The sequence below is a fragment of the Ochotona curzoniae genome, unplaced genomic scaffold (genome assembly GCF_017591425.1).
Source record: "Ochotona curzoniae isolate NIBS_2020 unplaced genomic scaffold, NIBS_Ocur_1.0 patch49, whole genome shotgun sequence".
In the NCBI taxonomy this organism is placed as follows: Eukaryota; Metazoa; Chordata; class Mammalia; order Lagomorpha; family Ochotonidae; genus Ochotona; species Ochotona curzoniae.
Genome location: NW_024467027.1, coordinates 499,878 through 522,589, shown reverse-complemented (window position 1 = coordinate 522,589; position 22,712 = coordinate 499,878). Strand labels below are relative to the sequence as shown.

Sequence of the window (22,712 nt, the reverse complement as noted above, 5' to 3'; positions counted from 1 at the left end):
CTAGAATGGTGAAAAACGAGCAGGAGCCTCCAGCGCCAAACCCCTGAGAGTCCCCACAAACAGTTCTAAGCAGTTGTGTATGTCATTGCCTTTTCCTGCAGATCTTTCCATGGAAGGGCAAACTGCAAGGGAAAGGCCAGAAAAAAAAAAAAAGAAGAAAGGGAAGGAGGAAGGAAGGAAGGAAGGAAGGAAAGAAGGAAGGAAGGAAGGAAGGAAAAATAGATAGACGTAACATGGAGCTCCCCAACTGGTTGCCAGAGTCTGAACTAGAATTTTCTCCTCCCCTCCCTTCAACTCTGAAGGCCCCAGGACACGTGGTCTCTGCATCAGATGTCATTGCAGTCTCCTTGTCCGTTAAGATGAAGAGGCTCCATAGCATCATCCTTCTTCATCCAGAGAAGCCCCGACTCAAACTCTGCTCTTTGGTTTGGGGGTGTTTTTGCTTTACTTATTTTTTATAACTTTCAGTATTTATTTAAAAGGGAAGACACAGAGCTCTTTCCCTGGGGCTTGGTTGACTCTCCACATGCTGGCAGCAGGAGGGCCTGGTCCGAGCAGAAGCCAGGACACAGAGAGCTGGGAACTCAGTCTGGGCCATCCTTGTAGGAAGCAAGGAGCCAGCTCCGGGAGCATTCACTGCCGCCTCCTCCCATGGTGGGCAGGAAGCTGGGATCTGGAGCAGAGGCAGCACTCCAAAGCTGGGCCCTCTGGCTCAGGATGCAGGCATCTCAAGTCGATATGCACCCCAAATCCTGACCCAAGACCTGTGAGGGCAGCACTACTGAAGCAGAAGCCTTGGAGTGTCCCAGCCCCATCAGCAGTGTGGGCTCTGCACCGCAGCCCCTCCGTCCCCACCCATCTCTCTCCCTGACTCTCACCCTCCAGATTCTGATGCAGATGCTGCACAGCGCAGTGCAGTGGCTCCTTGGGAGTTTTTCCCCTGTAGGTCCCGCATCTGCCCAAGTTCTAGATCGCTCCCCAGAAGGAATTGCCCTTCACAGCAGGTATGTCTTCTTCAAGTGTAGCAGCTATTGCCACTGCAATTTCCTCTCCTCTGCTTACATATCTGTATAAATCCCTTTATGGGTTATCAAATTAAATTTTATAAAGGTGGGAGTGCAGGAGGGGGCCGGTTCACGAAAAGCCTGGACAGAGTGTGGGAGCACGTGGAGCTGACTGAGCTGAGTCTCTGAACCTAGGGGACGCACGGCCCTGGGATAGAGGGTGAGTGCACCTGGCTCCAGAGAGGCTGGGGCACCCAGGACTTGGGACCTGGCTCAGAGAGGCCCCGCTCCTGGAGGCGAAGCCGCGTCTCCAACTGCGGATCTCCGTGCCTCTCCTCCACTGCCCGCCCATTCCTGGTCGGTACATCCTGGGTTTCCCGCCCCCCTGGGGCGTCTCCTAGCAGAGCGACCTGCGCTGTAGCAGGTGCATGGGCGGGACGGGCAGCATTTAAGGCGGACGACACCTCCCCCGGGCAGCGGCTGGCGATCGGCTGCGGAGGTGCGCGCAGGACCAGTGAGGTCGTGGGTACCTCCATCACCAACACCGTCGCCAACACCAACGCCGCCGCCGCGGGACCCGACCGCCGCTCCGTCCACTGCCGTTGCCTCGGGTCCCCATCCCTCCAGCAACTGGCCCCAGGCGCCCGTAGCACAACATGCGCCAGGTGTGTAAATAAGAGAGGTGAGGGAGGGACCCGCGAGAAGTGCGGGGAAGGGAAATGCACCATCCGGACAAAGTTTTGTTTTGCCGTCCTATTCCAGCCACCAAACACCCGTGCATCACTCGGGGACTGGCTGGGTTTTAAAAAAAAAAAAAAAATCCAGACAAGCTGGGAAGGGTCCCGGAGACCCCGGTAGCTCGGTCCCTGCATCTGCTGGCTCCGAACCAGCTCTGAAAAGCTCGCGGGGCTCGTGACTGAGCATCACAAATTTGGGGACACCTCCTCCGCTAGAATCGAGGTGCACCTGTGGGAACAGCTGGGGTAACCTGTGGGTACAGCTGCAGGGGAACCCCGCGGCTGCCGGTTCACCAGCACACCTCTAGGGATTTCTCCCTGGGAAGACGATGGCTGGCGATGCCCGCCCGTCAAGCCATCCCTCCAAACAGCAAGAAAGGACGACAGGAAGGGCGAGGGAGGGCGTGTATAAATAAGAACAGGTCTCTTCTCCAGAAAACCCACCTAGAGCCAACCTTGCACCCTGCTTCTCTTCCAGAAAAAGGTAAATATTTACTCCGTGGAGCTCGACCCAACTGCTGACAGCAAGCGGATAGAGGAGCGAAGTGGCAAGAAGGACAATGACTCGGAACTCAAGAGGAATCAACAGAAAGAGGAGCTTAAGAAAGAACTTGATCTGGTCAGTAGCCTTGGAAACGGTCCTGGGCTGGCCCCAGTCACCCACCTCTTCAAAAAGAAAAGTCAGTCCCAAGGCCATGGAATCCCCTTAAGAGTTGTTTCCTTGTTTTAAAATACAGAAAAAGTGTGATAATATCTGTCTAGGAGTTAGACCCTGTGCAGGCTGCCTGTATTCTGGTTGAAGGCAGTCCTGCGGAGAACTGGAGGTGCCTGTCCCCTAACTCCAGGCCCCACTGGCAAGACCCGGACCTCTCGCTTCCTGAACACTTCAACCAGATTAAAAAAATATATATCCATATGCTGGCTTCTAGTTCAAAAAGCTAGGTGGGCTGGCACCTGCCGGGAGGAGAGCTAGGTGTAGGGTATGTGTGCCCCACAGGTGAGAAGAACTCCTGCAGTGGAGGCATTGCTTGCGCAACACCTGACACGCCACATGGTCCCTTCTCCTCTGTCTGGGCTACAGCTGATAGCGGACAATCCGGCTTCACCGGTGCTCCGTGTTCTGGACGTAAAATGGGAAGTGAATACTCTACAGGGGTCCGTAAGGGGAGGAAGGGAGAATGAAGGTGAGTGTCTCTGGTTAGTAAGATGCCGCCTAGGAGCACAGTACTGTTATTGTAAAGTATGAACTTAGAAGTTATTTAAATCGGATTAATTTAGTATTTCTTAACTAATTACATCATCAAAAAGTTTCCTGGGATATGAACAACAGCAGATTTCATCTCAGGAAGGCCAAGGGTGGAGGGCAGGAAAACTTCTTTACAGAGAGAACTCTTTGCCAGGTCATCCCTGCAGCCCATCACAGACTTTACAGCTCTGTGATTGCTGGGCGGGTGCTGGGCAGACAGAACCAACACTTTCAGTCTAGACAGCTGATTGTCAAATAGTCAGGAACTTGGCAAGCTGAGATCCTGTCAGTGGAGTAAAATTTGACACTGGTCAGAAATCAGTGACTGCTATAAAATGGAGCTGCCAGCTTTTCTTTCCTGGAGTTCTCGTTAAGTATTTTAGCAACATAGTGTGGGGCATGAATCCATCTGTGTTCTGGTAGGCATTTAAGAATGCAGCTATGAAACTGGACTGATTGAACTCCAATCCAAGTGTAACTGACATTTGCTGTCTAGGGAAAAAAATAGAAATGAAAGAGGGTGCAGGCCCTGTGGTGTTAAGAGGACTGAGTGAGAGAAATAAAACCAGTCAATAGACATTATCATCACCTATGCATTTAAGACTGAATACATATCTGTTCTTCCTTGAGATTACTCCTGCCAGGGAGAGTCTCCCACACACCTGTTGACGAGGATAAACATATGTCTTCTTAGAGCACTTTGAAGATGCATGATAAGATACAGAAAAATCACTTCCACTGCATTGGTCAAAGAGCCCCTCTTCCTCCTTGCTGAGAAACAAACACCTTTCTCTGCTTCTTTTTTCTCAAGTCCCTCACAAGACTTCTGCATTTCGTGTGGACTTCCGCATCTCCACCTCTCTGCAGATCAGAGCTTTGATAACTAAAGTACAGCCTGGGTGCTAGAGAAATGGCCCTCCCTGCAGAGTGCTGCCCTGTGCTATGCCAGTGATTGGTGCCAGAAGGTACCCAGATACCCACCCACCCCATGCTCCCATCTGGAGTCAGGCTGGAGGGGCCAAAAAGCCACAGAACTCTGCCTCACCTTGCCACCAGCTCTGAGATCCATCCACATACACAATAAGAGGCTCTCTCACTGCTCGTGTGTGCTTAACACATCACAAAGTGCGCCCTGTAACCTTCCATGCCACCAAGCAACAGCACATCCCGTTGATACGGGCACAATGGATGATGAGAAAAGAAGAAGCAAAATTACAATATATCATGTTTTACTAGGAAGCTTAATTTCCTACTGCAGCATGTATTTTTTTTAGCATTTATATAAGAAAACACACGGCTGGTTCTGATACCATTATAAATCTTCATTTCAGATGCACAGAGTGATGGAGTTTTTGCAGGGGTAGGAAAGTAAGAAATATGCCACTGGGTTTTCTAATGTGGAAATGGGTTTCTTATCCTCCCTTAGTTGCGTGGTTCTTGAAAGGAGGAGAGGGGTGAATTTTGTCCCATCCCCTCCCTCCCTCCAAAAAAAAAAAAAGCACATCGACCTGAAATGTTAGTAGGACCAGGATCATGGAATTATGTATTGCCCTAATGATCCTGTGGCAAGATCAGAAAGCACGAGCCATACTGGTATTGTTTGTTGGTTAAATTTTAATCTGCAGTGCTTCCCCACTAATACACACCCGACATTTCATGACACAAGTATGGGAAGGTATGCTGTTGTCTGGCAGAGATCACCCTGGATGAATGAGTCGCCCAAACAAAGAGAGTGTATCTAGTCTGTTTTGTTCCTAAACCTCAAGATGAAACTGATGTGATATACGACTTTGTTGATTAAAAACTTCTGAAGGTTGCCGAGCAGTCAACAGCAGGTGCAGCCTGAGCTCTTTGGGCTGGCCCTGGTATAGGACAGGGCTCTCCAGCAGTGGTGTCTTCCCTAACTGCACAACTCCTGGCACCAAGGATGCCTTTGCTCATTTTCAGACTCTTATCTGCAGTGTTACCCAGCTGCCATGGGCTGCTCAGATCTTGGGGTGTAAGTCCACTGGCATGACAATCACTGTGTTTCTTTTCCTGCCTGTTGTGGATTTCAGGATGACCACAAACTCAGCCCTAAGGACCTGGAAAAGAAATATGGCACGGACATCATTAGGGTAAGTTATCAGGCAAGTGGGCGTCAGCAATGGATGCCTCCTGACTGTAACGGTGAAAGGTGTATGCTCGGCAGGTGTGCAAATCCAAGGGGCACCTATAGGATGGCTAGTTTGGGTATCCAGAGATGTTGTGCTGGACCAAGGCCACGATTATGTCCCCTCATGGAGAGGGATGCTTGATGAGAGAGTTCTGTCTGTAATATGTGAGCCCCCCAGATGCTCAGCTGCATCCTTAGGGTCATGGCCCAAGAACGCTTTCAAATATCTGATTTCCAGAAGTGCTTGAGTCCTTATCAGAAATTGGGGGATCCATTATTAGAAGCAAAGAACCCAGGGGAAGAGTGGTTTGCTCAATAGTTAAGACACCACTTGGTTCCCCCTCCCCCCATATAGAAGTGCTTGGGTTTGGTGCTCCAGCTACCTGACAATGCAAACCCCTAGGAAGCAACAGAAACTGCTTAAGATAAATGGAGTCCTGTCATCACTTGGAATGGCCTGGACTGAGTTCCCAGCCCGCAGTTTCTTCCTGGCCCAATCTTGGCCAACATAGTCGTTTGGGCAGTAAACTAACAGATAGGAGTGCTCTCTATCTATGTGTCTCAGAAATGACCAATAGAAAGTCCTTGCTGATATGTGTCCGGCAACATAATTAGGGATAAAGGTAGTTTGTGGGAGGAAAGCCCCACACGAGTGCAGGAGTTTGGAGTGGAGCACCAGAGAATGTCACTGTCCCAGAAGGAACAACTCAGAACTTGGGTAGGATGTGTAACTGGTAAAACCAGTGGGCACTTAGGACTTAAAGCGCTTATGTAGAAAAGCAGTCCAATACAGATGGAGCAATCAGCCCTGTGCCACTGCGGGCCGGCCTCGGGGAGGCTGTCACATTCAACGCCTATGAGGATAATAACAGAACCCTCCTCAGAGTTATTCTGAAGATGAAGTCAGCAAATACATAAGCAAATATATAAACATTAGATATTCTTTGCAGAAGGAAGGGGGAAGGGCATGAGGCATTGCGCACGTCTCTTGGGGTGTTCTTCAGTGCCTGAGTGCCTGTACATCACCTGAGGATACAGAAACAGTCCCTGAAGGAAGAGAGGTGTCTCACTCCTGTTGGCTTTTTGTGTTTCTTCTGCATGGCTTTCTCAGGGTCTCTCCAGCACCCGAGCTGCTGAGCTCCTGGCTCAGAATGGACCCAACGCCCTCACCCCTCCCAAGCAGACACCAGAAATCATCAAGTTCCTCAAGCAGATGGTGGGAGGTTTCTCCATTCTGCTGTGGGTAGGGGCCATCCTGTGTTGGATCGCATACGGGATTCAGTATGTCAACGACCCATCTGCATCCCTGGACAGTGTAAGGCTCCGGGCGTCACCTGCTTAGCTGTGTTCAGCCAAGGCTCAGGTCGGTGGTGGGTGGGGAAAGCAAAGCTGTCATGGAGGCCATCAGCGAGGGCAGCCCTGGCTTCGAGGATGGGTTCCACACCAACGTCCATCTCTACAAAGGTGTGGGAAAATGAGGACTTTCCCCAGGTTTAAAACAAATGCTGTGTAACTTTGATGTCGCTTCAGGCAGTGTACACATGGGTTTTAGGAGAGAAAGACAAACAACAATCTACATCCGTGTGAAGTATTCCCACCTTGGAGTTGATTTTTCACTTGAACTTGTGAGCTTTTGCTACTTCTGGAATCCAAGTACCAATCTGACAAAACAGAGATGGCTGGCATGGTCCTGGGAAAGGAGCCAGATGCATGGGTCTTGTGTTGCGTAGTTCTCCTTATATGAAATGTCCAAACAGGCACACCCATAGGGACAGGGGGTTAATCAGCAGGGACAGGGGCAGGAAGAGGCTGCCTAGGAACCTGAGAGCGATGCTCCAGAGGTGAAAGACGGCTGCACAGCTGTGCATATTCATGATGAAAAGTCAGGGAGCTACGTACTGAACATGAGTAAAGTCTTAGCCCGTAAGTGGTATCAGGACACAAATGCCAACATCTTGTCGCCCATTAAGGGCGGTAGCCCCTGAGCCAGGCTCATACCCGATACAGATTGATGATTCATTATCTATGCCTTGCGTCAGTTTCAAATTTGGGAACATTTCAGGTTTTCAGATAAGGGATGCTCACCCCCACCTGTGTCTCTGATGCCTCTCTGACTCATCCAGGTGTACTTGGGCACTGTACTTGCTGTGGTTGTCATTTTAACCGGAATCTTCGCCTATTACCAAGAGGCGAAAAGCACCAACATCATGGCCAGCTTCAGCAAGATGATTCCCCAGGTGAGCAGCAGCTGCCCTCCCCTGGTCTGGGTACAACTTTACCCAACAACAGACAGGCTGTGGAGGCAGGGGTCACCGCCCAGCTCTGGTCCCATCCTTTGCTGTCTGAGAAGTCTTGAGCATGTTCCCCCACCTTTCTGTACCTCATGTATTCAAGGTTTGGGGAATCGAGTCTGGTACAATCCAGAAAAATCTTAAGGGGCTTCAAAAAGCTCATGCAAATGGAATTAAAAGACAATTTATTTGGATACAAAAAAAAATGTGAAACCCATGCATAGTTTTTCCACACACTGTATTTTCCATGAACTTCGGAAGGTCCCGCAGCATTTCTGGGCCACTTGGACAGGCATGGTGACTTCCAAGGAGTGTCTGTCCACTGGCAGCCTGGAGGGCCACTTGTGCATGGGACTGGTTTTTATCCCACCCCAAGGCATGGCAGAAGTCACCCCTTAATGCTCTTGGAATGAGGACCCAGCCTTCTTGTCCCCCAAAAGCCCAGTCAGGTGTCTAGATCAGGCAGAGCACAATGTTCCTGATCCAGACAGCAGCCAGCTGAAGGGGAAGGTTCTGGAAAGGATTCCTGTGGCCCCCTTAGAAAGCAGCAACCTTGGCAGATGCTTAGACTCTGGGACCTCCTCTCTGTGAGTCCCACAGCTCTCTTGCTTTGCCTTATCTTTCTGACAGCAGCATCCCCTGATTCCAAGAACATCTCTATGAGCTCAGAAGAAAAGCAGTTCTTGGGGTCTTCAGGCCCCAGGTGAAAGTGTTCCATCCCACCTTTGTCCTTGGCACAGCCATGGGGTTCATGCTCTTGCACTGGGATGGAGTAAAGTGTGGCTGGAGAAGGATGCAGTAGCCCTGCACGAGCTGAGAGTCCATCATGGTTTTTCCACAGCAAGCTCTTGTCATCCGCGACTCAGAGAAAAAAGTTATCCCTGCAGATCAGCTGGTGGTGGGGGACATTGTGGAGATTAAAGGAGGAGACCAGATCCCTGCAGACATCAGGCTGCTGGCTGCCCAAGGATGTAAGGTTAGTGCCAGGGGTCTCTCAGGACCTAGCAAACATTCTGCCCTTCCCTGGCCCTGGTAGGCGAGGCAAGAACAAGGTGCCTTCAAATTCTCTTCCAGGTAGATAACTCATCTCTCACTGGGGAATCTGAGCCCCAGTCCCGCTCAAATGAGTGTACCCATGAAAACCCCTTGGAAACAAAGAACATCAGCTTCTACTCCACGACCTGCCTGGAAGGTGAGTCCAGTCTCAGTCAGGGTCGCAAGCCCTACCTGCTCGCTGCTGCCCTTTCGGACCCGACGGCTTCCTCTCTGCATTCCCTTGCTGCAAAGCTTTTCCCCTAGGACATGAGAAATGGAGGGAGCCAGCAAGGGGGTCACGAGCAGGAGCCCTGGAATAAGATATCTACTCCCCCGACAGGTACGGCCACCGGCATGGTCATCAACACGGGCGACCGGACCATCATCGGGCGCATCGCCTCCTTAGCGTCGGGCGTTGGGAATGAGAAGACGCCCATCGCCCTTGAGATCGAGCACTTCGTTCACATTGTGGCGGGCGTGGCCGTCTCCGTGGGGATCCTGTTCTTCATCATCATGGTGTCCATGAAGTACTACATCCTAGATGCCATCATCTTCCTTATTGCCATCATCGTGGCCAATGTGCCCGAGGGCCTCCTGGCCACTGTCACTGTGAGTCCACATCTACACTCAACGTGGCTGCCCAGGGAGGCTCCACAGGCAAATCACAAGTTCCCTTTTCCCCCAGCTTAGAGCAGGGACAGTAATGGAACATTCTGAAAAGAGTGCTCTCTGAGAGAGGGGCAAAAGAAACTGTGTATTTCTAATGTTTGAATTCATTGTCTTTGAAGGAGGTTACTTAACCTTCTTAAAATGTGGAGAGGCATCAAGCCCCAACCACTACTTACAGATTTTCTAGAAGCCTGATGTCTAACTTTTTTTTTTTTTTAAATCTCCTTAGATTCAAAATGCTCCCCATATCCCCAAGGAGGCTCACGGCAGGTGTAGAAGGCATTCCTATTTCTGGTCATGTCAGCACATGATCATCACCTGATGTTGTCTTGAGTGGCAGTAGACAGACACTAGGCCTCATTTGACTGTAGGAGACAGTGGCTGAGAGAAACCAAAGCCAAAGAAACCCTTGCAAGGCTGAGGGTTTTAAACACCCTCTCTGCATGACACCCTCGTGCTTCATGACTCTCCAGAGCAGTGGTGGTCCTCTGGGAAGCTCTCTCACACAGCCATGCTCCTTCATAGTGGCAACAGCAGAGCGGCCCATGGACCCTCATTGTACATGAGCATCAGCCACAGTAGTTTGGTTGTCTCCACTGCTTGTAGGCCCTCAGGGTTATTCTCGTCAAGAAATGAATGAACAAGAACAGTGTTAAATACAAGAATATTTAACTTTCAGAGAAGGTTCTTGACCTGTAGGATTTTTAAGGGCCAGGTCAGCCTAGCTGCATTGGCAGCTCAGCCTTGATGCTAAAACTAGGCCAGGCTCCTCCTTCAAATTCCATCACAGCTAACCTCTGCTGTCCTGCATTCCCGAACTCACAATCAAAGCTCCCTTACCAAAGCTTCTTTCTCTCCTTCTTGTGCAGGTGGCCCTGTCCCTCACAGCCAAGCGAATGGCCAAGAAGAACTGCCTGGTGAAGAACCTAGAGGCCGTGGAAACCCTTGGCTCCACCTCCATCATCTGCTCTGACAAGACTGGGACTCTGACACAAAACAGGATGACCGTGGCCCATCTGTGGTTTGACAATCAAATCTTCGTGGCTGACACAAGTGAAGACAATTTAAGTAAGGCTCTAGGGTGGGGCATTAAGCATGGCCTAAGCTGTGGACTTGAGCAGTGGTTAGGCTGAGCATAAACAGCCTCGAGCACTATGGGATCAGCATGGTGCAGGTCTGATGGATTCAGCCACCCACAGAGGTCATTCTTCTTTCTCCATATTTCAGACCAAGCCTTTGACCAAAGCTCTGGCACCTGGACCTCCTTGTCCAAGATAATCGCATTGTGTAACCGAGCTGAGTTCAGGCCAGGACAGGAAAGTGTCCCCATCATGAAGGTAAAGCCCCCGTGTGCTTTGTGTTAGATCTCTGCTAGTTTCAGGTCACTTTGTTCCCCTTGGGTGCAAGGGTCAGAGAGAAGCTCTCCAAACAGGGTTGGTTTCAAACAAGAGCAAGAAGCATAGAAAGGTCTCTCCAAAGACACTGAAAAGACCTCAGAACACTACGGTGCTAAAATTCCTCAGGCCAGAAAATGAAGGTACCTTTTAATTGCTTTCTTAACCAGCTAAATGAAGACAAGCAAACTTTCCTTATAACATGAATGCCATTCACGAAAGTTTAAAATATCATTAGATAGAAATAAAGGAACTGGTCTTATTTCTAGTTTCTCTTGACTAAATGACGTCAGTAGGTGCAATTTTTAAATAGTGCTGGAATCTGGGAACAGACAGTATTCCAGTAAATGCATTGTCAATGTGTCCCTCTGACTCCCCCTCTCAATGAGTCATTAACTCTTTGTTCTCCTTGCTTTTCCATTTGTCATCTGTTTGCTTCACGGACCCTCTTTCTTACAGGTTTTGCTTGCTTTTCTTTATTGGAAAGTTTATCAATGCTCTTTTTGGTTAATTATTTCTCTATCTATATATTTCAAATCTTCATGTCCTATCATGTTTTCTTATCCAAATCCCAACCTGAATCTCCAGCAAGGTGCACGCATACAGCTCACAAGTTAACCTGTCAACAGCTCACACTTGTCACCTTCCACCTGTATCTACAATAGCTTGTCTCAAATTTTCTATTGTGCTGCCACAAGGTGGATACTTGTCATCCAGGCTAAAGCTAAAAGATTTTGAAGTCCCCCTTGAGGACTGTCTCTTTTCTTTATACCTAGTGAGTAACTGAGTCATACCATTCTTGTTTCAAAAATATACACCTAATTTTATACCTCTATTATCACTAATTCCTTGCTTCTTAATAACTGCAACAACCTCTCCAGATTCCAGATTATCCCACTCTCAATCTCTCCCACGTGCTGTTAATTTTCCTTAAATATTATTTTTATCTTCACCCTACTGTGATCAAAACTTTCCCTGTTCCTCTATGTTCAGCCTGTCTAACCACACTCTCCATGTCCACCTGTACTCCCAGCACTCGCAATGGACCCTTTCACCCGTGCGTGTGTGTGGCATCACGATTCTTGCTTTCCTGTGCCTCTCAGGAACCTGTGGTTATCAAGTTCATAGCCGCTTTTCCCCCTGAGTCGCTCCAGTCCTCCCACAGCTGCCATTCGTTTGAGCTTCTGCCAGTAGGTGGCACTATTATTTTGCATTCTCACCATCATCACGCCTCTGTCACGATGGTCATGACAGAAGGATGGCCTCATCCTTCTGATAGGTAGCAAGATGAGCTGGGAGCTGGTTCATTTAAAAGACTCTGAAAAGAATCAGGCGATGTACTGCAAACATTTGTTTCTCTCTTTTGTTTCCCAGAGAATTGTGGTTGGAGATGCCTCAGAAACTGCTCTTTTGAAATTCTCCGAGGTCGTTTTAGGTGATGTTATGGAAATTAGGAGAAGAAACCACAAAGTAGTCGAAATTCCTTTCAATTCAACCAACAAGTTTCAGGTGAGCTTTTCCTCCCACCTGGTAATCTTTGTTATCAGTGGGACATTTTCACCTTTGGTTAGCCCGTTGTTGGAGTGATGTTAACTCCAAAAATGAGCCTCTGCGACACAGAGCCTGGGCATCTGGTAAACCCAGCTATGTCACCTGCTTTCCATAATTTAGTAGAGAACGAAAGAAAGGCAAAGATCCTGTGAGGGCCTGGATGTTGCTGTGAACGATGCATCTACCTTATCAACACACTCGTACATTCCTCCCCAACTACCATCATCCCCGGATAACGTTTGCACAGGTGAAGAGCGGCAGCCTTGTCCCGCAGGATAGATGAGAGTAGAATCGGGGCCAGACCTATGCTCACTCAGTAGTCAGCTCCCTATCTGTGTGTTCCACATCCACAGTCAATTAACCTCAAGTCAAAAAAGGGAAAAAAAATGAACACATGCAGACTCTTTTCTTGTAATTATTCCCTAAACGATACAATGAAACATTCACATTACATTTACATAATGTACATAATAACATAACATGCATATGTAAACAGTACAATGATCATTTACATAACGTTGACATTATCATGAGATGATTTAAGTCTATGGGAGGACTACGTGGGTTCTGCATATACTGGACTGCCATTTTATGCAAATTAGACGAGCATCCCTGATTTTTAGTATCCCAAGGGGTCCCGGAACCAATCCCTCTGGACACTGATGGATGACTGTATGCATCAACTCATGTAACGTTTACAACACACCTATTGAGTAGAACTAATGGACCCGAGTTTATAGATGAGAAATGAGGCCCTGAGAAACAAGAAGTCATGAACAAGTTGATGAAGCAAGAGTCACATAAGTGACTCAACCGGTTTGCCCAAGTCTGACTCCCAACATCCCAGAGGCAGGTGGCTTTGTTCAGGCATGTGGGTGGGCCTTGCCCTCAGTGGGAAGAGTGAATATGCATCCGGTGACCCATCCCATTGCTTTCTCACTCGGTCCCATATGCTGTGGGTAATGAGCTTTCCACACCTTGCTGAGGAAGGCCATGGCATCTGTCCGCATCATCTCCCCTTATTCCAAAGGTCGACAGCACTCAGCTATCTTCATCCTCTTTGGGCTAAATGACAGTTTGTAGGTCCTGCAGCTGAAGGGATTTCCCACAGGATTCCAAGCTGAGCAGAGGATGGTGGCTTGGGTTTGCAGAACAGAAAGCTACAGTCTTCATTGCTTAGCATTAGGGATACACTCTGAGCACAGGCAGCTTTGTCATCATTACCTGGACACTTACATGGACCTCGATGGTGTCCTCCACAACACACCCGGGCTAAATGCCTAAGCCTGTCACTCCCAGGCTACAAACCTGTATGAAACGGATGGTGAAGGCAGTTTCAACACAGGGCTACCTGAGTATCTAGACATAGAAAGGCTAGAGTAAAAATACTAAAGCAAGCAATAGGAATTTCCGGCTCCTTTGAAATCTTATGGTACTACCATATACATGTAGTTCATTTTTGCCTAAAATGTCTTAAGTAGTACATGACTGAATATAAATAGGATAACCATGAATATAAAGAGGATAACCCAGGCTTGGCCATTGCAGCCATGTGGGTGATGAACCAGTGGATAGAAGAGCTGTCTTTCTCTCTTCTCATCCATCCCCTATCCCGTAACCAGCAACCCCATTGTTCAAATCAAATAAATACACCTCTTAAAATTATAGCTGTGTAGACAGCTAACAAAAAAACTGCTTCCAAAAGTAAAAGCAGGAAACCAGATCCTTTATTCAAAACAGAGTGAAAACAGAGTAACAACTCTAAAGGGACACCAACAATAGTAGCTGTTCTGTGCTAACTTTCAGATGTTTTAAGTCATTTATTCTCTCATGAGATAGGTAGAGGACGAGGAAACTGAGGTATGGAGCATTAGCCAAGAACTACTAAGAGTTAGAACAAAGACTCAGACCCAGCCAGGTGGTCCGTGCTGGTGCACACCAGGTTACATGTGGCTTGCAGTCAGGAACAAGACTCAGAGTCCTCAGTGAGAGTAAAGGCTCCTTCTGTCATGTGGGAAGTCAGAGAAGCCAGTCGCACAGGACATGGAGAATTCCAGCTCAGAGTTCCCCCTCTGGGCTAAGGTGAAGTCTAAACCTGTCCATACTGGTTGGCCACAAAAATAAAAAGGCTAGAACATGTCTCTGTATGTATCTCATTGCTCCTCTTCTTCCTTCACCCTTTAAGGAAAATAGTGAGAAAGCCCTATGTCTCCCATTTTTGTGCTGTCGCTAACTGGGAGGGTTCTGGCATTCATGCTATGTCTAACACACTCAACTCATGCCCTCCTAGCTTTCCATACACCGGATGGAAGATCCCAATGACAAGCGCTTCCTGTTGGTGATGAAGGGAGCCCCAGAGAGGATCCTGGAGAAGTGCAGCACCATCATGATCAATGGCGAGGAGCAGCCACTGGACCAGAACAATGCTCAGGCCTTCCACACAGCCTACATGGAGCTGGGTGGACTGGGCGAGCGTGTGTTGGGTGAGTGTGGTGGCAGAGGCTCTGTCCCTCTCCTGCAGGTGCCACGCTGAGGCCTCGTGTCGTACAGCCGCCGCAGTATCCACATGCATCACAGGAAGAAGACTTTAAGCAGGATTCTAACAGCTAAGACCCTTGCGAAGGGTCTTCAAAAGCTCATGGAAGCTGCATATTATGAAAGAACCATGCATGGAGTTTAACATTCTTTTTTCTTTGCAACAGAAGAATAGGGTCACTTCTAGACAAGCAAAATTAGGAGGACTTCCAGGAAAGAGTACTGCCTGGAAGGAGTTAAATTTTCACTTGAGACTAGAGGGAAGTGGAGAAAGTAACCACGGTGGAAAAACCAAGCATAGAGGCAGACAGGGAATGTGCACAGGGTGGTGCTGAAGATCAGGATGTGGAGGCCTCCAACATGCAGATGAGGAGTGAGGGTTGCAGTGTGCAGTTACTGAATGTGCTGAAGACTTTGCAGCAAGAGAGAGCTGAGTTAGAGTGAAGACTAGTCTTTAGTGGCTACAGGAAGAGAAGAGACATAAAGTTTGAAAAACAATTTAATGACTAGAAACAGAGAGCCAACAACTAAGACAGGGGATGTTGGCGATGGAAGGAACCTTAGAAATTCAATCACTGTAATAATTCAAGTGCTATCACAGGGGTGAATGCTTTTCATCATCAAGAGTATGAGTTGACAGACAACACCCACAGAATTACAGAATCAGAGATCTAAGAAGGAAGTTCATGTTTGATGTGGTCAGTAGAGATGGACTCAGTGGAATGTGTGTTTCTTAGGGTATGCGAATGTGTAAAGTAAATGAAATATGTGAATGAGATGAAAAGGCCTTCAACGCCTCAGATGACTCCCCAGTAACCTCCTTTTCAACATGGGGTTGATCCCCATCTGACCAGTCACTCTAGCACCCGCTTGATATCTGCCTCATTAAAACGTGGAGAGCAGTGAGTGAGCCATGCTAAGAATATATGGAATAATGGAAAAGCTTATCAGGAAGCCAGTGTGGTCTGGGACAGAAGGAATGTCTTCTGCCCCCACCTAGAGATCAATTTCTTCTGCGGGAAAGGATGGCTCTACTTCTTCCTTAATGTTTTTTTTTTTTCTTGTGCGTATCTTGATTAAGATCTGAACTTCATGCCACTCCTGCTAACATCTTCCGTTTGTGCAGTAGCAGGTGCTCACTCTCAACTTGCCCTTCTTTTCTGGCAGACATCCCTCCTGACATTCAGTTCACATGTGACTCCTCACTCTCTGACATTTACACTGTGGTTTTGATTGTGGTTTATCTCTTTAGCTCTCTGTCCCTCAGCCAAACAGGTCCATCTTCAGAAGTAAAGGGTGTCTACTCTACCTGAATCGATCTTTACAGCTCTAGAATATAACACGGAGTCTAGGGGCACACAGTAATTTTGGATGAAATATGAGAGTGCTTTCACGAGTTAGTGAAAAACGAAAGCTGTGTCATTTTTTCCAGAATTAGCAATTATACGAACTTTTTAAGACCTTTCAAATGTATGCCTTTCGGTCCTTTTACCACAATAAGTTTATATTTCAGCTGTATTTTCCATGTGCTTTAAAAATATTCTTACAAATATCTTCCTTAAGAGGGGGAAAAACATGCATGTGTAATTTCAGGAATTTAACAATTCTGGTACATTCTGTTGTATTAGTAATGGCATATTGGTCCTTTTATTTGGTTATTTCTCAACCCATCGCGTTGACTTTTACATCCATATCTTTTCCAGGTTTCTGCCATTTCTACTTGCCAACAGACGAGTTTCCAGAAGACTACCCATTTGACTCAGAAACTATGAACTTTCCCACCTCTAACTTCTGTTTTGTTGGGCTCTTATCAATGATTGACCCTCCTCGATCCACTGTGCCAGACGCAGTCAGCAAGTGCCGGAGTGCAGGGATCAAGGTGGGAACTACTTTCCAAACTCAGATTCTCTAGTTGTGTCGTATCTAAAGAAGGCTCAACATATGTGGTCAATGTTGAGCTCTCTTCAAGTCAATACCATAAATATTTCTTTCAGTTTGCTAAGATTTCAGTGACTGTTCATAAAACAAAAATTACTGGTTCTACATGGAACAAACCGTGGCAATAATGACAGAAGGAGCTCCCAGTACTGTGAATTAGACATACTCTTGTCCTAGACCATGATAAATAGTAAGAATCTTTCAGTACTTAGTCTTGAGGCTCAGCCTCCATAATCCATTCATGCTCCTGGTATTGAACTCCAAATATGTGAGTATCTAGACTGTTGAAGCCAGATTGCCCCAAGTAGACATCCACTGGTCCTTTCACAAAGACAGTGACATCAAAGGAAAAAGGAGGACAGGTGAGAGGCTTAGAAGCAAGGATAGACCCAACGGGGTCAATCTGTCCTTCAAAGACAACTGAATCACAGATTCGGAACTGTCCATAGGAAAAACCGCAGTGACCACTACCCATGTTCTACCAGGTCTGTAGGGTAGGTGACCGCTGTGGCTGGTAGAGTTCCTCCTCATCCAAGGGTCCTTCTTGTCTCTGCTCCAGGTTATCATGGTGACAGGTGACCATCCCATCACAGCCAAAGCCATTGCCAAGAATGTAGGAATCATCTCAGCCAACAGTGAGACAGTGGAAGACATTGCAAAACGCCGCAACATTGCTGTGGAGCAGGTTGATAAACGGTAAGCACAGAGCCAAACACAGGGAAAACTCGGGTTCTCACTCACGGAGTCCTATTGGCTCCAGAGAGCCATGCTATTTGGAGTAAATTACCTTTTTGCCATATACCTTGACAAGGTAATGCTAAGCTGGTTTCATCTACAATTCACTTAGCCATTCGCTAAAATTGCACTTCAGTTTTTACTGAGCACTTAATATGTGCTAGACACACTATTGATATCATGAAAGCGATCCATTGGCTCTTCTTTGTTTGAAGTTTCAAAGTGCATTGCTTAACAAGAAAATGCTCTGCGAAATAAGATTTCATCATTGTGCAAGCATCATAATGCATTTGCATAAACCGGGACAGTTAAAGTGTACTAGTCAGTAAAATCTTAAGGGGCTACACTGAAAAATGACACAGAAATGTCATTAGGAGGCACAACCCTGTGGATCTGAAAAGTGCCTAATTCACAGTGAGAAAACTGAAATAAAGGGCTTGGGTGAAAACATGTACCATTGACCCAGATGTATAATCAGGAATATTAAGGATCCTTTGAGTTTTATGAATTACTATTATATATGATCTACTGAGATATACAGATGTCACATCGAGACGCCAACTAGAGCTTGGTCCCAGCCCTAGCTGGCATGGGTATTTGGGAAGTAAACCCAGGATGGGATCTTTTTCTGTCTCACTTTCTGTCCTTCAGATAAATAGATTAAACAAAAATAATTCCCAGAGCATAACTTTTACACTCAGAAGATAGTATTTTTCCTCAAAGAAAACCACAATAAATTTTTCTCCCCCACATGGCCCATTGTCCATAGTAGACATCCCATAAACCTGAAACAGCAACAGCAAAGAACAGTTACCATGGCTCTTGATATGAAAGGCTTCTGGTGCTCAAAACATTTAAGCAAGCAGTTTTTTATCTTCCTCTTGTGAAGCAAAGTGTTGTCACCAGAAAATACCATTCCTGGGAGGAAAAAGCTTCCTGGATTTTTATGCTACATGATACCAGAAAATGACTCTGTTTTAAAACCTCTTATTTACTATCATGAAATGAAAGTCAACGTTTCCACCACAGTCGCAACCCTGAGATCTCCCTAGAGCATGAGGCATCTGGGAATATTGGGTTCCAGGTAGAGGTGAAGAGAATTGAACCTACATCCAAGCCCAGCAATGTATTTCATCCAACTTCTGCCCTTGGCCTCACCCCATTCCTTCTGGCCCTTCCAGGGAAGCCAAGGCTGCCGTGGTAACTGGCATGGAGCTGAAGGACATGAGCCAGCAGCAGCTGGATGAGCTCTTAGCCCACTATCCCGAAATCGTGTTTGCAAGGACATCCCCACAGCAAAAACTGATCATCGTGGAGGGCTGTCAGAGGCAGGTGGGTGAGTGGGTAACAGCAGAAGCTGGGGAATGTACCAGGCCAGCCACATGCTCCAGTCTGCATTTCGTCATGAGAGCATGTGACAATGGCAGTGTGAAAAGATGTTGAAATATAAAGCTTTAAAATAACACATGTGAGGACACAAGATGTCCAATACTTCCTCTCTCTCTCTCTCTCTCTCTCTCTCTCTCTCTCTCTCTCTCAATTGGTTATTTCCAACACCTCCTCATATGTGCCTCACACATTGGGTTTGTTTCTGTTTGAGTGCACCTTGCTCTGAGTTCCTTGTCCCTGCATCTGGGAATTTCCTGTCTGGCTCTTCTCCCAATGGACATTATCCCGACCCCAGGAGTCCTTGAAGCCTCCAGGACAGCAGGAAGCTGGACAGTTCTCGCCCGCTCACTTGCTCCCCTCTTCTCACCCGGCACCCACAGGACGCAGTTGTTGCTGTGACAGGAGATGGGGTAAATGACTCTCCAGCTCTAAAGAAAGCCGATATTGGCATTGCCATGGGAATAGCAGGTTCTGATGCAGCCAAAAACACAGCCGACATGATCTTGCTGGATGACAACTTTGCATCTATAGTCACAGGGGTGGAGGAAGGTGAGTGGGGTCACCGAGGTCTTCCTGGGGCCAAGGTCTCCTGGGTGGTTAGAAGCAAGTCCTACAAGGAAAATCATCTGTGCCTAGGTCGCCTGATATTTGACAACCTGAAGAAGACCATCGCTTACACCCTGACCAAGAACTTTGCGGAGCTCTGCCCCTTTCTGATTTACATCATTGTTGGGCTGCCCCTGCCAATTGGCACCATTACCCTCCTGTTCATCGACTTGGGCACAGATATTGTGAGTGGCATTTAAGGGAGCAGGGCCCATCACCACCTCAGGGACTGGAGAGCTTGGGGCTTGTTAGCTCCAAAGGCCAGGAGGCGAGCTGAGCCCATGCTTGGATTCTGACAAGCTCCCAGGAGATACTGACTGTGGATTCACAGGACTAGATACCATTTATCAAGTGTTGGAAATTAAACCCACTTCACTCTATATGAAACTTTACAAGCCAGGTGCACCCCCCCAAAAAAGTTAAGTTGCATGGGTCAGTGTTAGCTCCCAAGCCTCCCTTGTCTTCAGGCAACTGAAGCAGTCACCCCAACAGTGCCTGTGCTGTGTGTGGCTAAGATGGCTTAGTGTTAACATGATAACACCTTGTGGAGTGAGAGAATATGCGTGCTCTGGTGGGGCCCCAGGATTCGAGTAGAGGACTTCTGAGACAAGCATTGCTCTGCCACATGGCTCTGGGATCCAGCGGCACTGCAGAGGGAAAGGGGATGCTATGAGAAATCCTCTTTAGAGGGAAAAGTGTTTTATGATCAGCATTGCTGAGGGCCACCTGCACTTGGCGACTGATTTCAAAGCTGGCTATCGAGCTCCATAGAGACAAATGCACTGGATGGACCAGTTCCAAATCTGTCCCCAGCAACACCAGGCAACCTCCACTTAGCCTTGGCCCACCCTTGGTTGGCCATGGTTGTCCCCATCGTTCCGGGGGCAGAGAGCATTGCAGGTTTAGGCTTCATAGACTATCTCCCTCTCCAGATACCCTCCATTGCCTTGGCATACGAGAAAGCTGAGAGTGACATTATGAACAGGAAGCCTCGGCACAAGAAGAAGGACAGACTAGTGAACCATCAGCTTGCCATATACTCTTACCTGCACATTGGTATGCTTCAGCTCTCCTACTTGTCACTTGAGGACCTCTCTCAGGAAGTTCCAAAGTATTTGCTTCTTGGGCTGGAGTTGGGGTTGGGATGGTAGTAGGGGCAGAGAGGAGACCAAGGAGACCAGCCTCTGAAATCACCAGCCCATAGCTCTCTTATTCTTACAGGCCTCATGCAGTCCCTGGGAGGTTTCCTGCTGTACTTCACTGTGTATGCACAGCAGGGCTTCCGACCCACTACTCTGTTTTACCTGCGGGAAACATGGGAGAACGATAACGTGAATGATTTGGAAGACAACTACGGACAGGAGTGGGTGAGTGTTGGATGTCTGTGCCAGCCTCTCGTGATTCTTGCCTCCTCCCACTGCCCTGCCAGGACTGGGGCAGAGCCCACATGCCCCCATATAACCAGCACGAGACAAACTGTGGGAGCCTATGAGTTGATAGGGCTGGGGACTCCTGTGGGACACAGGTTTGGTGTCTGCTAGGATCCAGGTTTGCGTCTTGAGCTAGAGCCCAAGAGGTCATGTTGTTACATTAGCTTTGCCACTGGCGTGGAATAACCAGGACATTAGGCCCACATTGCAGCCAGCTATGTTAGCCTCTTTCCCTACTGACCTGGCTCAGGACAAAAGTCTCTCGCTCTTGCTGAGGTGGAGATGAAAGCTTCCCAGAGCTTCCCTGACTGTCTCTGCAGCTTTTCCCCCCAAATCTCACTGTCTCCTCTTCTGCCAATTGACAGACGAGGTACCAGAGGGAATACCTGGAATGGACAGGCTACACAGCCTTCTTTGTTGCCATCATGGTCCAGCAAATAGCAGATCTGATCATCAGAAAGACCCGCAGGAACTCCATCTTCCAGCAGGGGCTCTTCAGGTATCATTGTGTCAGTTTCAGGGGTCAGGGCAGGCCATGTCTTCCTCTGGCCATGCCTGGCCCATGCAAGGCTTTGCTTGCCTGGTGGCCAGTTCTGCTGAACACACAATCATGGTGTCTGAACTCAGAGTCTGCTTTCTTTGCCTTGCAGAAATAAAGTCGTCTGGGTGGGGATCGCCTCACAGATCATTGTTGCTCTGCTCCTCTCTTATGGTCTCGGCAGCGTCCCGGCCCTAAGCTTCACCATGCTCAGGTGAGTCCCTCTTCCACAGCAGCAGAGACTGCCAGCCCTGTCCTGAGCAGTCACAGCCCAAATAACAGCTAGCATTTCTCAGGCTTCTTCTCCCACCTCCTTTGAAAGAGAGCAAAACAATGGCACGTTCTGAGCCCTAGACTTTGCACTGCCATTTTCCAGAAGAGGAAATTGGTTTTCCAGACCTTTCCCTGCTGGCTTACCCTCCAAAGGATGTGGCAGCCACAGACCGAGTACGGAGCTTCCCAGGGATAGGCATTTGATGCAGCAGTTAATATACCATTTGGATATATTATATACATTTTTTAAAGATAAAACAAAAATGAGAATGCCTGGGGTGGAGTCCAGGAGTTGCTTCTAATCCCAACTGCTTGTCAGTGCACACTCTGGAAGGCAGCAGGGGATGGTTCAAAGATTTGGTTCCCTGCTACCCAAGCAGGAGACCCAGGTTAGTTTCCGGACTCCAGACTCAAGCCTGACCCTGTCCTGGCGACCACAGGCATCTGGGGTGTAGGCGCCTGTATGGGGAGCTTTCTCTCACACCCCACTTTTCAAAAAAAATACATATAGAGAAGTGATTTTTTTTAAGGTTAAAAAAAAAGGTTTAAAATAAGAAGCCTTCTGGTTTTGGTGTCATATGACCCACTGGGTTTGTTGTTCTTCCCAGCAAAGCAAGGAAAGGACAGGAGGCACCCCACGTGCTGGCTGTGTTGACCAGCTGTTAGCAAGGTCCCAGGCTCACCATCCTCCCTCTGCTTCAGGGCTCAGTACTGGTTTGTGGCCGTTCCCCATGCCATCCTGATCTGGGTATATGATGAAATGAGAAAACTCTTCATCAGGCGCTACCCTGAGAGTAAGTAGTGTGGTGGGATCCTACAAGTTCTGTGCACTTCCTTCATCAGACTCCACATTTCTAATTTCTCTTCCTTTGCCTCTCCAGGCTGGTGGGATAAAAACATGTATTATTAAGACCAAGTCTCCCAGGGGTACGTGGCTGATGTTCTGTTGTAGCGCGGATATCACCAAGCCCCCTCCAGGAGGAGACTGTCATCCAGAACGCTGTACGGAGCTGCTCAATGACCTTTTGTACTTAAAAGCTGAAATTCGGCTGTCTGCGTGTGGTTTTTATCTCTGTCTCCATCTCCTGATCTTAAAGATGTGGCTGTCAAGGCAACGGTACAGGAAAGAATGTGTTCACCTGTGTATGTAATGTGGGGAGCTGCTGAAGTCTGCCACAAACCAAGT

The 22,712-nt window shown here is 47.9% G+C and overlaps 1 protein-coding gene across 1 annotated transcript; it reads left to right on the top strand.

The window, feature by feature from the left end:
* The first annotated feature begins 233 nt into the window (after nt 1-233).
* On the top strand, nt 234-22,441 carry LOC121168067 (potassium-transporting ATPase alpha chain 2-like). The gene is given in 24 exon segments (XM_040997837.1): nt 234-425; nt 1,482-1,669; nt 2,177-2,360; nt 5,045-5,104; nt 6,254-6,457; nt 7,266-7,379; nt 8,275-8,409; nt 8,508-8,625; nt 8,809-9,077; nt 10,007-10,205; nt 10,365-10,474; nt 11,906-12,040; nt 14,373-14,565; nt 16,321-16,496; nt 17,115-17,251; nt 18,472-18,622; nt 19,060-19,228; nt 19,316-19,470; nt 20,218-20,341; nt 20,507-20,652; nt 21,081-21,214; nt 21,366-21,467; nt 22,229-22,320; nt 22,408-22,441. Coding segments are annotated over 24 exon segments (3,516 nt in total). The 3' UTR covers nt 22,437-22,441.
* Nucleotides 22,442-22,712: the final 271 nt, after the last annotated feature.